Raw genomic sequence first — 13,732 nt, 5'->3', positions numbered from 1 at the left:
TATTTATCTATTATCCTGTTTTACACTATGTACTCAGTTAACTTGGTCAATTTTCAGTTCTGGAAAGCAGGTGCTGAGGCACATTTTTTGAACTCAATATGGTTCAGTATCTTTTCACTGGCTTGTTTAGAGATGGTTACGTTCTCATTGTTTGAATCATGTGGCTGGCTCCAAATTAATTATCTATTTCTACCAGTTTATCATTTCCCACAGACCATCATAAAATTTGCATTATAAATAAAATAGTATGAGCTTTTATCCTTGATTTTTAACTAGGAAGGAATTATTCTCCTTAATTCTCTAACTTAAACCAACATTTGTCACTAGTTCACAATTAACAACATAGAGCCTCCTAATATTTCACGATTTCTCTTTCCTCTTCCCTAAATCTAGAAATGACCTATCACTGGAACTCATGATTTTTCTAAATAGAATTCATAAGCCACGCAATCTAAATATCATCCTCTCTCAAGAAACAGTATAGTTTTTAAAGAAAGTACATAGTGTAAGGGGCTTATGCCTCATTGATGAATGAATTACAGCCCACTTCTTTTCAAAAAGAAATTGAATTTGCTTAAAATGAAAGGGTATCGAAACAATAAACTTTTCTATAGGAAAAACAAATCAAAAGACATTAAAAGGACGAGGAAGTTATGCTAGCCATACCATTTCTGAACATTTGAACAAATCTCATGGATTTTCTTGGTTTCTGATTCCACTGACCACCTGAGGTCTTACGACGAATTTTGGACACTAGCACATCAAACATAAACTGTCCTATGACCTCCACAGAAAGGGCCTTATTTTCACAAATACTTACTTGGCCATTGGATGAACAGCAAGTCCTCGTGGCTGAGAGATGTCCTCCTTAATGATTATTTCACGATATTTCCCATTTAAATCACTCCCTTCAATGAGAGATTTCCTAAAATGCATGTAATATAAAGGGGCTTGTTATATCAACTTTACTTTTTAAACAAAAATACTTGTTTCCCTGTTGCTTACTGAAAAGCAAAATAGGCATTCGAAACTCCCCATCACAGGTGTGCACACGGATACACACGCGTCAGGAGTACCACTTACGCAAAGCCTAGTGTTTTTTTTTTAACACAGTGTTTAAATTAGTTTCCCAATATTTATCCCAAGCAATTAAAACACACCGTGAAAGGGTAAGGTAAGAGGGTTCTGTGTCAGTGGCCTGGCAGGGATAAAGCCAGGAAGTACAAATGCCACCATCCCCTTCTCTTCACAACCTCCCAGCTCCTGGTGGAACCAATAAAAGCCTCCGCCTGGTGTTCACAGATCACAGGGAGGAAGGAGAGTAGACCTCGAAGGGCCAGAGAGACAACCAACACAAGGACAGTAGGAGAAGACTTACGTTGGCTTTAATTTTCTTCCATCTGATTCTAAGCCAAATGAGAGTACTGAAATACTCTTTGCTACTCTTTACATTAAAAAATAATAATAACTCTTTGGAATCTGGCAGGGGAGAAAATTCTTGCTTTCTAATTTTTCCATTTATTTGTCAAACAAATCTTGATGATCAAATAGACACTTCCTCAGCACCTAGTGTGTGTCAGGGATTGACCTAAGCACTGGATGAGCCCCAGCATGTTCCCTGAGCAGGCAGGACCACAACAGAGGAGATTAAAAAGAACCTCCCTGGGCTTCTCTGGTGGCGCAGTGGTTGAGAGTCCGCCTGCCGATGCAGGGGATACGGGTTCGTGGGCCCGTGAGCCATGGCCGCTGTGCCTGCGCGTCCAGAGCCTGTGCTCCACAACAGGAGAGGCCACAACAGTGAGAGGCCCACGTACCAAAAAAAAAAAAAAAAAAAAAAAAAAAAACCTCCCTTCTCCACCTCGTGCCACCTGCCCAGAAACACAGAGCAAGACCAGTCCCTCCACCCTGTGCTACAAAACACTCAGGAGACCTGCTGCAGGTGGCTTGTTCAAGTGCCCTTTCTAGACGGGGGGCCGGGGCTTGATCTATTCTTCCTCATGGGCCATATGCAGGAGGGAGATAAAGGTAAAATTGGCTCAGGGCCTGGGCTGGGCCAAATACACTTTGCAAACTACCAACTCAGGGCAGTGGATAATTTGAAATCATTTATACTACAGCGCCACTTTTAAAAGATAATTTTATTCCCAGATGAAGTGGAAGGTATTTTTGAACTCAATGTGTCAAATTCACTCAGTCACAACTGTCACTGTGCCTGTTCCCTTGAGGGAAGGAATTCTGAAGCCACTTGTTTGTGACCAGGGGAAATAAAACTGTCAGTTCTGATCTCATTGTTACATCATCTCTAAATTCTTACTGTTCTGAGCAGGAGTAAGGTGATGAGAATTGAGACCGACATAAGCTCCTGACTCTGGAGCTGTCTCGGGCAGGATTGCTGGAATTTACTCTGAAAGCTCCCCAAGGGGGTCACCCAATAACACACTTCTATTTGACTCAGCCACAAAGCACATCTTGAACTCCGGGGTTGGTCATGAGACAGCAAAGACAAGGGCGGACATTTGGGTTCACGTGAGTTCAAGCATAACCCTTAATCTAGTGGAGTATCTTTCTCTTCATATTTGTTATCTAATTGGTCTCAGTGCCACCCCTGGGATCCTCTAAACCCACCCTATTTCCAGGGCAAGAGTTGTCCATCCAGAACCCCAGAAGAGTGATTTTTTACCTCATGGTAGTTTTTGTTACCTCAAAAGGATGAGCAAACAGATACACTGTTTCCCTCTTGATGCTTTTTACTAGGCATTTGACTTTGCGAATCAGGATTCCTTAATACTAAATACTAGCACTGCCAGTGGAATGATCAATCTGCTTCCTTCCTACAGTCAGATGTTAATCTGAATCTGTCTTTTCCTAAGCCAATGTAAACTGTAAGCATCCATTCTGGTTCTTTTACTTGGTTCAGAGTTACTATATAATCTAATATCACAAGCTTGGAATCCCAGTTATTTAAATCCAATTTCTAGCTAATATTAAGGTTTTCAAACTATAAACCTCTCATTTCCAGACAAATTAAAGGTTTTCTCTTAGCAGCTGCCGAGAACATGAGAAGGGCTCGTTATTACTCAAGTCAATGAGCTAGAGAATTTGAGGTCTGATCCTCCAGGATACGGTGGTGCCTGTCTATCTCCTGTAGGCATTGCCTCAGCAGTAGGTACTATGGTGCTATTAATCAAACACATAAAATTAGAGGTGCCGTGCAAATGTGGGAAATATGAGGAGACCCGGCATGCTTAGAGGGGCCCAAAGTGCCAGACATCTGCTGTCCTAATCAACGTTTCCTAAAACAGCCGTGTACAAGCTCTGTTATTATGCGCAGCTAATATTTTAAATGTCCTTTTAAGTAGGTTCAAAACAGAGAAGGCCATTATTAATATTTTTAGCATTGTTATGACTGAAGTTGACTTTCATTTGTTACGTGACACTGGGTCGAGGACATTTAACTGACCCTTGTTGTAGAGGGCAGTACGTACTATGATTATCAAAAACACAAGCTTCGGAAATGGTCATCCTTGAGTTCAAATTCCAGATCCAGTACTTGCTGGCTGCTTGACCTCAGGAAAGTTATTTTACCTCTTTGATTCTCAATTTTTTAATCTTTAAATTGGGGATAAGAAGACTTACCTTTTGGGGAGTCAATATGGATATAAAGCTCTTAGTGCAGTGTCTGGTGCATTTCAGTTATTCAATAAATGAATAAATACCCAAAGGATATGGGCTTCCCTGGTGGCGCAGTGGTTGAGTGTCCACCTTCAAAAAAAAAAAAAAAAAAAAAAATACCCAAAGGATAAAGGAATGGAATGAAGGTATGGTTAAATGAATGAACAAATGATTGAATGAATTATTTAAAATATACTCACTCTGGTTATAGAAATGCCATATTATTGATAACTGGGCAACACATCATGCATCTGGCTCATGTTTAAAAGCCTGTTTGTCTCCCATGGGTTATCCAGACCAGAAGAGATTTTCTGGGACCTAGAAAGCCTACCCTGAAGCATATAAATCCACTCCCTGGGACTTCTTCTTCTATGTTGGGACCACTGATTTCAGAGGTGAAACTCTAGTTAATTCTCTCTTCTTTTACTTTAACAAGGTTGCAGAGCTGTCAGAGGTTTGGGTTGGCCACCAGGTCACGCCATAGCTCTAAGTTACTCTGAGAGAGTATCCCAAAGCATGGAATCTCTAACCTTCTTCTATGACGTACTCCGTGGCTGGCTCCTTCTTGCTCAGAAGCAGGAAGTGGGCTCTCATCAGCACACACAAGGGATGCAGCCACTTCCTTCTTCCCCCTTCTCCTACCCCATTCCTGGGGCTGACAAGGCCACACACGCGCACACACACACACAAACACACACACATACACACCAAGTGCAGTGGTGCTTCCTGCAGCCCCAAGAGCAGTGTGCCCAGAGGACAGACACACCACAACTTCTCTCTGGTCCTGTTGTTGCCCATCAGAGGGAAACAGGCCATCTCTCCCACCCTGAGAGCCAACATGTGGGTTCTAGAAAGACTTGTCATTTAAATGTTGTGCGACCTTGAATAAATCACTTAGCCTTTCTGAGCCTTCGTTTCCCCACCTGTAAAATGAAGGGGAAGTTGATCCCTGAAGCCCCTTCCAGAGCCCCCTCTGGGAGTATCCATCCTTCATTTGGCAATTATTTATGCATGACCTTATGATATTTCTTGTACTGAGACTTAGACCAAGCATTTGTATTAGTTTTCCCTGTGTACATGTGTCTTATCTCCCTGGCTAAACCGTAAGGTGACTGGAAACATGGAGTTCTTCTCAGGCTCCTGTGTATCTCCCATGCTACCTAGGAGAGAGCCTGATGCACAGCAGATGCTCAGAGAATGCTTGTTGATTATATCCAGACAGGTTTTGTGTTTCCCTGATTACAACCAATAGCCTGAAATGCAAAAACACATGCTGTTTTCTTGGTCCTCAAAACTTGCCCATGCATACAGACCTTGATGAAAGATACAGTCTTGATTAAAAGGAGGAATGTCCTGTTTGGTGGTGGGGAGGGGGTTGAGGGACTGTGGACAGCACTGGGGGCATCTTTCCTCCGATCCCAGTCAGGTGCCCAGCAATATTTTCCTGTGTTCAAAGTGGAGGATGAAGCCAGCTGTATTACCTATCCAATCACTCCCCTCCCATGTGGCTTAAAACTGAAAGAGGAAACCTACCGTCTGTCTGTCCAATAGAATTTACGGCCAATCCAGTCTACAGCAAGACCTTCTGGCACACCTACTTCTTCCTCAATAAGCCTTTCTCGCTGGGAACCATCCATATTTGCTCTCTCTATCCACTTTAGGGCTGTATGGGCAAAGTATATCTACAAAAGAGAACACAGGCATTTCAGCTTGATTTATTTAAAAGCTTAATGTGGTATATATACAAATGAGGTTAGTAAATCTTTATATTATACAGTACAATAGTTAAGAGCTGGGCGTTGGAGATAGACACACCTGGAACTGAACTCCACCTCAGTTGCTTCCCGGATATGTGTAAACTTAAGCAAGTTTATCAGTGTCTCAGAGGCTCAGTTTCCTCATTGGTAAAATGGGGATGATATTATGAAGCGCATTAGTTATATATATATATAAGTTCTTAGCCTTCTGCCTGGCACATATTTCTATTGCTATGGGTAATTTGCTTATCTTTGATCATTGGTCAATAACAAAGCCATCATACTTGAACTCTAACGGCTTCTACAGCCTGAAAGGGAACAAAGATGAGCAGTTTAATGGGGTCTGCAAGCTGAGCTTTAACTTCTACTGCTTGATCCACAGGATTCCACTTCGCTGCAAGTCAGGAGACACAGCTTCCTCTCCCAGTTTTGACACTTATTTGTTTGATTGCCTTGGTTAAATCATTTTTATTTTTTTTTTTATTTATTTTAAAATTGAAGTGTAGTTGATGTACAATATTATATAAGTTAAGGTATATAATATAGTGATTCACAATTTTTAAAGTTTATGTTCCATTTATAGTTATTGTAAAATACTGGCTATATTCCCTGTGTTGTACAATATATCCTTGTAGCTTATTTTTTACATAATAGTTTGTACCTCTTAATCCCCTCCACCTATATTGCCCCTCCCCACTTCCTTCTCCCTACTGGTAACTACTAGTTTGTTCTCTATATCTGTGAGTCTGCTTCTTTCTTTTTATATTCACTAGTTTGTTGTATTTTTTGGATTACACATATAAGTGATAACATACAGTATTTGTCTTCTTCTGTCTGGCTTATTTCACTGAGTATAATACCCTCCAAGTCCATCCATCTTACTTCAAATGGCAAAATTTCACTCTTTTTTTATGGCTGAGTAGTATTCCATTGTGTGTATATGTGTGTTTGTGTGTGTGTGTAGGTACCACATCTTCTTTATCCATTCATCTGCTGATGGATACTTAGGTTGCTTCCATTTCTTGGAAATTGTAGCTAATTCTGCTATGAACATGGGGTATCTTTTTGAATTAGTGTTTTTGTTTTTTTCTGATATATACCCAGGAGTGGAACTGCTGGGTTATATTGCTGGGTTTATTTTTAGTTTATTGAGAACCCTCCATACCGTTTTCCACAGTGGCTGCACCAACTTACATTCCCAATAACAGTGTACATGGTTAAGTCATTTAATCTCAATTTTCTCAGCTATAAAAATGACAAAGTCAGACTAGGTATTTGCTAAAGTTCCTTTCATCTCTAGCTGTAGATAATTTCATTTTAATTAACAGATTTTGTCCAACAGAACATACCTTGAAGATGCAAAGTTCTTTTTCAGTCTAGTATGCAGACTATCGAACAGGTACAAGAATAAAAAATTGCTATGGGTTAGCTGACAATTTAATGACAGCATATGTGGAATATTAACTGTGAGTACATATATGTACATAAACCTATCATCAATAATGAGAATATTCATAAAATGGTAATTAAATAAAGGATTATCATCTCTCTAGAAAAGGTTCTATTCCATAATACAAAAATGGGCACTTCTTATATTAAAAAATACTCTGCTAGTGCACTGCTTCTCAAACTCAAATGTGTACATGAATCACCTGGGAATCTCGTTAAAATGCAGATTCTGATTCAGTGGTCGCAGTGGAGCCTGAGAATCTGCAGTTCTAACACGCTCCAGGTCATGTTGATGTCACTGGTCTAAGGACCACAGTTTGAGAAGCAAGAAAATGAGAACACTGACCAGAGAAATGAAAAACCATGAATAAGCCACATGACTTAAAGTTCATTTTAGGTTTCCTTATTCACCTAGTTGTAAAAAATACTGACTGTGTGGGAAAAAACTAATTTGGCAATAAAAGAATCTTGAACTGATTCTATTAATTCTTTCCTGTTAATATAATTCTTCTATGGAGTCAAATAGATTCAGTTCATAGAAAAAAAAAAGAATTGTTTGCTAGTATTTAATTACAAAACTTCTATTTGCAAAAGTAGTTATATTTGGCTATCAATCCAGACCAATTAAACACAGAATCAATTTGCTTCACTCTTTCTCTTTTGGCCACTTACCAGAATGCTTCAAATCAGGAAGAAACAAAAGCACAAGTTTTAAAATTCTAGGAATTAATGCACCATCTAGTAACAACTAAATCATTATGGAGGGAGATTAATAACTATGTGACTTCATAATTATTGGCTGATTAATCCCCAGAAGTTACTGTAACATATCATTTCAAGCACATTCTAACCTAGCATAAAGATAACAAGAAATTAAAGACCAAATGGTCAGCTGATTGGGTTGATAATTTAGAAATTCTAATGTTTATACAAAAAAAACTTCATGTAAAATTATATAAATAATGGTGTGTTAGACTGCCATTCACACATGAGCTGTAAAACTTATGTTTCTTGGTTTTCATGTTTAGGAGGTCACTGAATTTCCTCCCTTAATGACATGTATTAAATGCAAATTAGTAATCCATACTTCCTATGCTGCACCTCAACCTCCTATTTCTCCCAAAACACAAATAAATAAAAACCTATTTGTGGTGCTCTTCCTGTGTGTATGGCACTGTGCTAGCTTCCTATTCTCATTTCCAAAGAGGAAACTAAACTTCAGATTCTGTTCAAATTATCCCCAATAAAATGGCTGAATCACAGCAAGGAACAGGGTAGGGTTATGATAACAGAAACATCCTTAAAACTTTCTCAAGTGATGTTTTAATATCTACATTTAAATTTTTCTTGGCCTAATTGCTCTGAGCTTAGCAGAGGATTTTCAAGTAATCCAGGTCATCTGTTAGGATAAAATCCTCTACTCTGTCCTTAAAGCACAGCCACACCTGTCCAAGCAGCAAAACCATACCTTATTCTCCACAGGGTCATGATCTAGGGCAAAAACCATTCCTATCTGCTGGCTGAGCAGGGTTCCATAATCTGTTCCATCAAAATGCATGTGTCGAATATCTTGAGAATTGGCAAACAGCAAAAATGGTGGTGGTCCTAATAACGAAATTTAAATATGGTTGCATTTAAAATATGCCTTGAAACCCAAAAGGCACTTCTGACCCTTCCCGTTCATTGTACCCTCTTCCTTAATTTCTGCAGTACTTGTTTCTTAATTTCCCACCAGTACGGTGTAGGTTAAGAGAGGCAAGAAGACTTCCTTTTCCATGAGGTGACATACGGCCAGAATTTCATCACTGGTTTCCTCTCTGTCTAGGTGTCTGCTTTTAAAATGCAAATTACTTATAGAGAGAGACAGTATTAAGTAACAAACATCTTAACTAAATGATGTAAGTCTTATGCTGTGTAATCTCCTTGATTCACACATATTGAAACATTAATATTAGCAGACTGTATTAATTCATGTCCAAAAAAATACCCTTCTCTGGTCTGGACAGTTTTAAAATGGAGGTATGATTATGTGAGTTAATAACTAGACCCCTGATAATTTTCAGAGCTCAGATTATGCTATATTAACTAAGGCCCTGAGAAGTTAAGAGTACTGGGGTCTAAGGCAAGCTCCGTAGGCTCATCATTATGTTATCCCAGATTACAGGCATAATGAACCTCAGGAGAGATTAAATCAATTTGGCATAAATCTAGGATTTCCAAGGCTGTTGAAGGACATGAGATGTAATATCAGAAGATGAAAAAATAGTCGAAGCACACAACTTCATATTAAATTTTGTCATGAAAAGGACAGAACTTGTCCAAGTATTATGATTATTACATTCACCAGAGAGATAAAAATCAAATCAATCAACAAATATTTATTAAATGCCCCTTAACTATAAAGTGTTTTAAGACTATTCTGGTTATGACTTTCACATATACTGGAATGCCATACCTGATGTTATAGTAAATCTTTGCTTAACGCTAATTCACTTCAAAATGTTCCTCAAACACAGAATTATTATTTATATAATATTAATTTATGTCATTTATATTTATAATGTGATTTGTTTTCCATTTCCAAAAATTAAAAAATCAGACTTTCTATGCAGAAGCCAAAAGCAATTTAACACTTTCTAAATAAAATGTTGTTTTTCACATAATCTTTTTTGCAGAGACACACTTTCAAATGTTCACAGCACTAACCTGAGGCTGTACAGCTCTTTTTGTCCAGTTGTAGGTCATAGCCCGGAATGCAGCCACATTCCCAGGATACTGGGCTAAGAGGGGTGCAGAGCTGGCTACATCCACCATTATCGGGAGATGAACAACCTACAAAAAACAATTCCTTGGTAATGATGCTATGGTATTAAAAAAATATCATGTTTTCATCAAAATATTAAGGTGAACCAAATATATGTTGCTTTTTAAAACCATTTCCACAATCATTCATACTGTCACAATCAAGCTTATTTTTCAGAGATTAGGAGGGAAATGTCACCATACTCTACTTCCCTATAACCTGACATCTTCAGTGTTAATCCTTCACATCCCAATGACCCTTGTCTTCTTGTTCTATCACTGAATTTGTGAACAAGCACACTGGCAGCTGGCTGGAATAAAAAGTGCATTTTGATGAGTTTGGCAGCTGGTCTAATTCTTCCGAGTGATTAATATATTTTTTTCTCTCTCACATTCTTGGTCTCTTGACTTCTTTTGCTCTTTTTATTTAAAAAAATGTCACACATAACTCTTTGCTAATTTTGAGTTATAGCCTTCACTCTATATGTTTAAGTCTCTATGAAGATAAAAGTAGGGAGGTATTCATAGGTGCAAGGAACAGGCTAAACGCTCCACATCCACCACCTTGTTTAATGCTGGTCACAAATCCAAGAGGCAGGTATCATTAACCCCTACAGATGAGGAAACTGAGACCAAAAGAGGGCAAGTAACTAGTTCAAAACTACACTGCTAGTAACTGGTAATGCTATCTCAGGGCTGTCTAGCTTCAAAGCTCTTGCTCATAACCACTACACTATGCTATCCAAAAACAAAACACAAAAATTATTTAAATCCATATGTTAATCCATTATGTAAATATCTTTCAATGTGTAATGTTGGAAAATCTATTCTCCTTTGTCAGTAGATGGATTTTTAGGTGTCAGTTAGAAAATGAATGTTTTCTTTTTTTAACACCTTTATTGGGGTATAATTGCTTTACAATGGTGTGTTAGTTTCTGCTTTATAACAAAGTGAATCAGTTATACATATACATATGTTCCCACATCTCTTCCCTCTTGCGTCTCCCTCCCTCCCACCCTCCCTATCCCACCCCTCCAGGTGGTCACAAAGCACTGAGCCGATATCCCTGTGCCATGCGGCTGCTTCCCACTAGCTATCTACCTTACGTTTGGTAGTGTGTATATGTCCATGACTCTCTCTCACCCTGTCACAGCTCACCCTTCCCCCTCCCCATATCCTCAAGTCTGTTCTCCAGTAGGTCCGTGTATTTATTCCTGTCTTACCCCTAGGATCTTCATGACATTTTTTTTTCTTAAATTCCATATATATGTGTTAGCATACGGTATTTGTCTTTTTCTTTCTGACTTACTTGACTCTGTATGACAGACTCTAGGTCTATCCACCTCATTACAAATAGCTCAATTTTGTTTCTTTTTATGGCTGAGTAATATTCCATTGTATATATGTGCCACATCTTCTTTATCCATTCATCCGATGATGGGCACTTAGGTTGTTTCCATCTCCGGGCTATTGTAAATAGAGCTGCAATGAACATTTTGGTACTCAAACAAACAATAGGTAGATAAACTTACCACTACAGGTTTTCCCATCTGTCTCAAGCACTGAGCCTTCAGGACAGAAACATATGGGACCATCTGATGTCAGAACACAATCATGACTGCATTCAGACACATTGCTTGGGCAGGAAATTAATTCTAATTAATGAAAAATAAGGTCAAGATTAGTGTTAAATCAGATTTGTGGAAATTTGGTAAATTCAGTTGCTAACAAAAAAAATGATATCCTGAAAAGAATAAGTTAAATAAAGATTGAACATTTATGAATTGCTGTGGTAATAGAGATATAAAAATAAAGAAAAAGTTTCAAATCTAAAACAAATTAAAGAAGAACTTCTAATTTTGGAAAATGACTCTAGTTTCCTCAAAGTTTCTTCTCTGACAATTAATACTGTTTAAGTTATTAGTCATTAAAATTCCAAAATATTTTAAATGGAACTTGGGCAAATGATTCTCAAGTTCATCTGGAAAACAAATTACATGTGTAAGAAAACTAAAAACATTGTGTAACTATGGTTAGGTGTAAGAAGGGAATGAGAGGCTCTAAACAAATAACAAAATATATCACAAAGATGCAATAATTAAAACAGTGGGTAATGAGTACAGGAATAGACCAAGAGGATAATATCAATAGAACCAGACAGAAAGTTCATTTTATTTTTTTGCAATTTGTAAAATTTATTTTGTCACAATTTCAAATGAAATTAACAGTTTTGCACTTAACTAACAAATTTACTTATCTACCAAACAGTTTCTCAATGGTTTGGTTTGTCAGGAACTTTGTAGATATCTGGTAACTCATTTGCTTATGATTCTGGACAGCTATAGATAGAATTCAGATTGCCCCAGTCTAAATGTCAAGGTTTATATCAAGCACAACATTTTACAGTTTCTTTAACTTTTTAAATTAAGATATTATTTTCAAAGAACAAGTCTCCAGTTTATATCATTACCTTAAAAAAATGAAGATTTATTTCAATGGAAGATAGTTATTGTGAAAGCATTTTTTTTACTTGAAAATTATTTTGTGTAAACTTACGTGGATTGTTTTTGCATCAAAATATTCCCTGATAGTATTAAAGCAGGTATTATTATAAGTTTTTCAGAATATACCTTATAAATGAAATACAGTTATAGGAAAGATTGGAAAGCTCATTTTAGAAAAGACTCAAGTACACATAAGAATATAGTATGTGATAAAGGTATTTTATATCATTGAGCATGTGTCATCCACTAAATGGTAGAGAAATAAATGAGTAATGCTTTCAGGGAAAAGCTAAATCCCTACCATATACCACACATCAAAATAAATTCCAAGTAAATCAAATATTAAAATGTAAAATATATACCATAGAAGTTCTAGCAGTTTTGACAATCGAGTGAGATTATGTGTGTCCTACTTGGCACATAATGGACTCTAACATATTAACATCATGCACTTGAGTATATATGCTCACAGATAAACCACATGGTATTAGAAGAAGGGCAAATTCCATAAACAGTCACAAAGGTAGTGAGTAATTTCCAAGAACTTCATTACCATCCATCCATTTTTCTGTGCCTTGTTTCACAAGCACATATAACATCCAGACTGACATATTCTCCATCATCTGTGAAGCAGTACTAGACAATATACATGAGATTTTCTTTTTTTCTTTTTTGGCCGCACTGCGTGGCTTGTGGAATCTTAGTTCACTGACGAGGGATTGAAACCTGGCCCCTGGCAGTGAGAGCACCAAGTCCTAACCACTAGACCCCAAGGAATTCCCACATGATTTTAAACATTCGTTTCTACTTAGCTATGTTGGTAGATTCAATAAGAAACCTATAAGAAGGTATCTGAGTATGTAATCCTAAATTTGAATTGAGAATATTCATATAAACTCATAATGTATTTCTCTTTTTAAAAAGTGTTTTCCTAACTCTGATGCCCTAAAACACTCAAAACAATAACTGACTTTGAAGCAGGTTATGTTTTCTAAATACAATTTCTCATAAAAAGGAAGCAGTGGCCTTGAGAGATTGCTGATTCTAGGTCTAGAACATGGAATGTACAAGACAACCCTGGAAAATATGTCCTACCAGGTAAGAGAAAACTATCAAAGACTACTGGGGTCTGGAACCCATTTGAAGATTCTCCCACCAGCCAAAGAGGAGACAACTTGCTCATTGGTAAGAATAACAACTGCAATGGATTGAAACATATAAAAAATGTTAAAACTCCAAGAGTTCATAATAATACTTACAAAAAACAAATCTCCCAAAGTCACTGAAGTCACCATCACGCTGATGCCAAAACCAGACAGACACATTACAGGCCAATATCTTTAATGAATATAGATGCAAAATGCTCAAGAAAATATTAGCAAACCAGATGCAAAAGCACATAGAAAGGATCATACATCATGATCACGTTGGATTCATTCCAGGGTCACGAGGATGGTTCAACATATGCAAATTGATCAATATGATACACCACATCAACAAAAGAAAGGACAAAAACTACATGATCATCTCGATAGATGCAGAGATAGC

At 37.6% G+C, this 13,732-nt stretch overlaps 1 protein-coding gene across 4 annotated transcripts in view; it reads right to left on the bottom strand.

The window, feature by feature from the left end:
- Positions 1 to 13,732, bottom strand: part of EGF (epidermal growth factor) — a 92,142-nt gene that overhangs the window by 33,425 nt on the left and 44,985 nt on the right. For 3 of the 4 annotated variants that reach the window (XM_024741944.1, XM_024741945.1, XM_024741949.1), the window contains exons 8-12: positions 11,213 to 11,335; positions 9,585 to 9,710; positions 8,347 to 8,483; positions 5,206 to 5,354; positions 821 to 925 (exon numbers count right to left, since the gene is read on the bottom strand). In XM_024741944.1, the coding sequence (XP_024597712.1) occupies positions 821 to 925; positions 5,206 to 5,354; positions 8,347 to 8,483; positions 9,585 to 9,710; positions 11,213 to 11,335 (640 nt within the window). The remainder of the gene's footprint in view (positions 1 to 820; positions 926 to 5,205; positions 5,355 to 8,346; positions 8,484 to 9,584; positions 9,711 to 11,212; positions 11,336 to 13,732) is intronic. The other variant, XM_024741948.1, reaches the window with a different exon arrangement.

This window comes from Neophocaena asiaeorientalis, unplaced genomic scaffold (genome assembly GCF_003031525.2).
Source record: "Neophocaena asiaeorientalis asiaeorientalis breed wild unplaced genomic scaffold, Neophocaena_asiaeorientalis_V1.1 scaffold534, whole genome shotgun sequence".
In the NCBI taxonomy this organism is placed as follows: domain Eukaryota; kingdom Metazoa; phylum Chordata; class Mammalia; order Artiodactyla; family Phocoenidae; genus Neophocaena; species Neophocaena asiaeorientalis.
The sequence above is the reverse complement of the archived record's forward strand: the minus strand, read 5'-3'. Positions and strand labels throughout refer to the sequence as shown.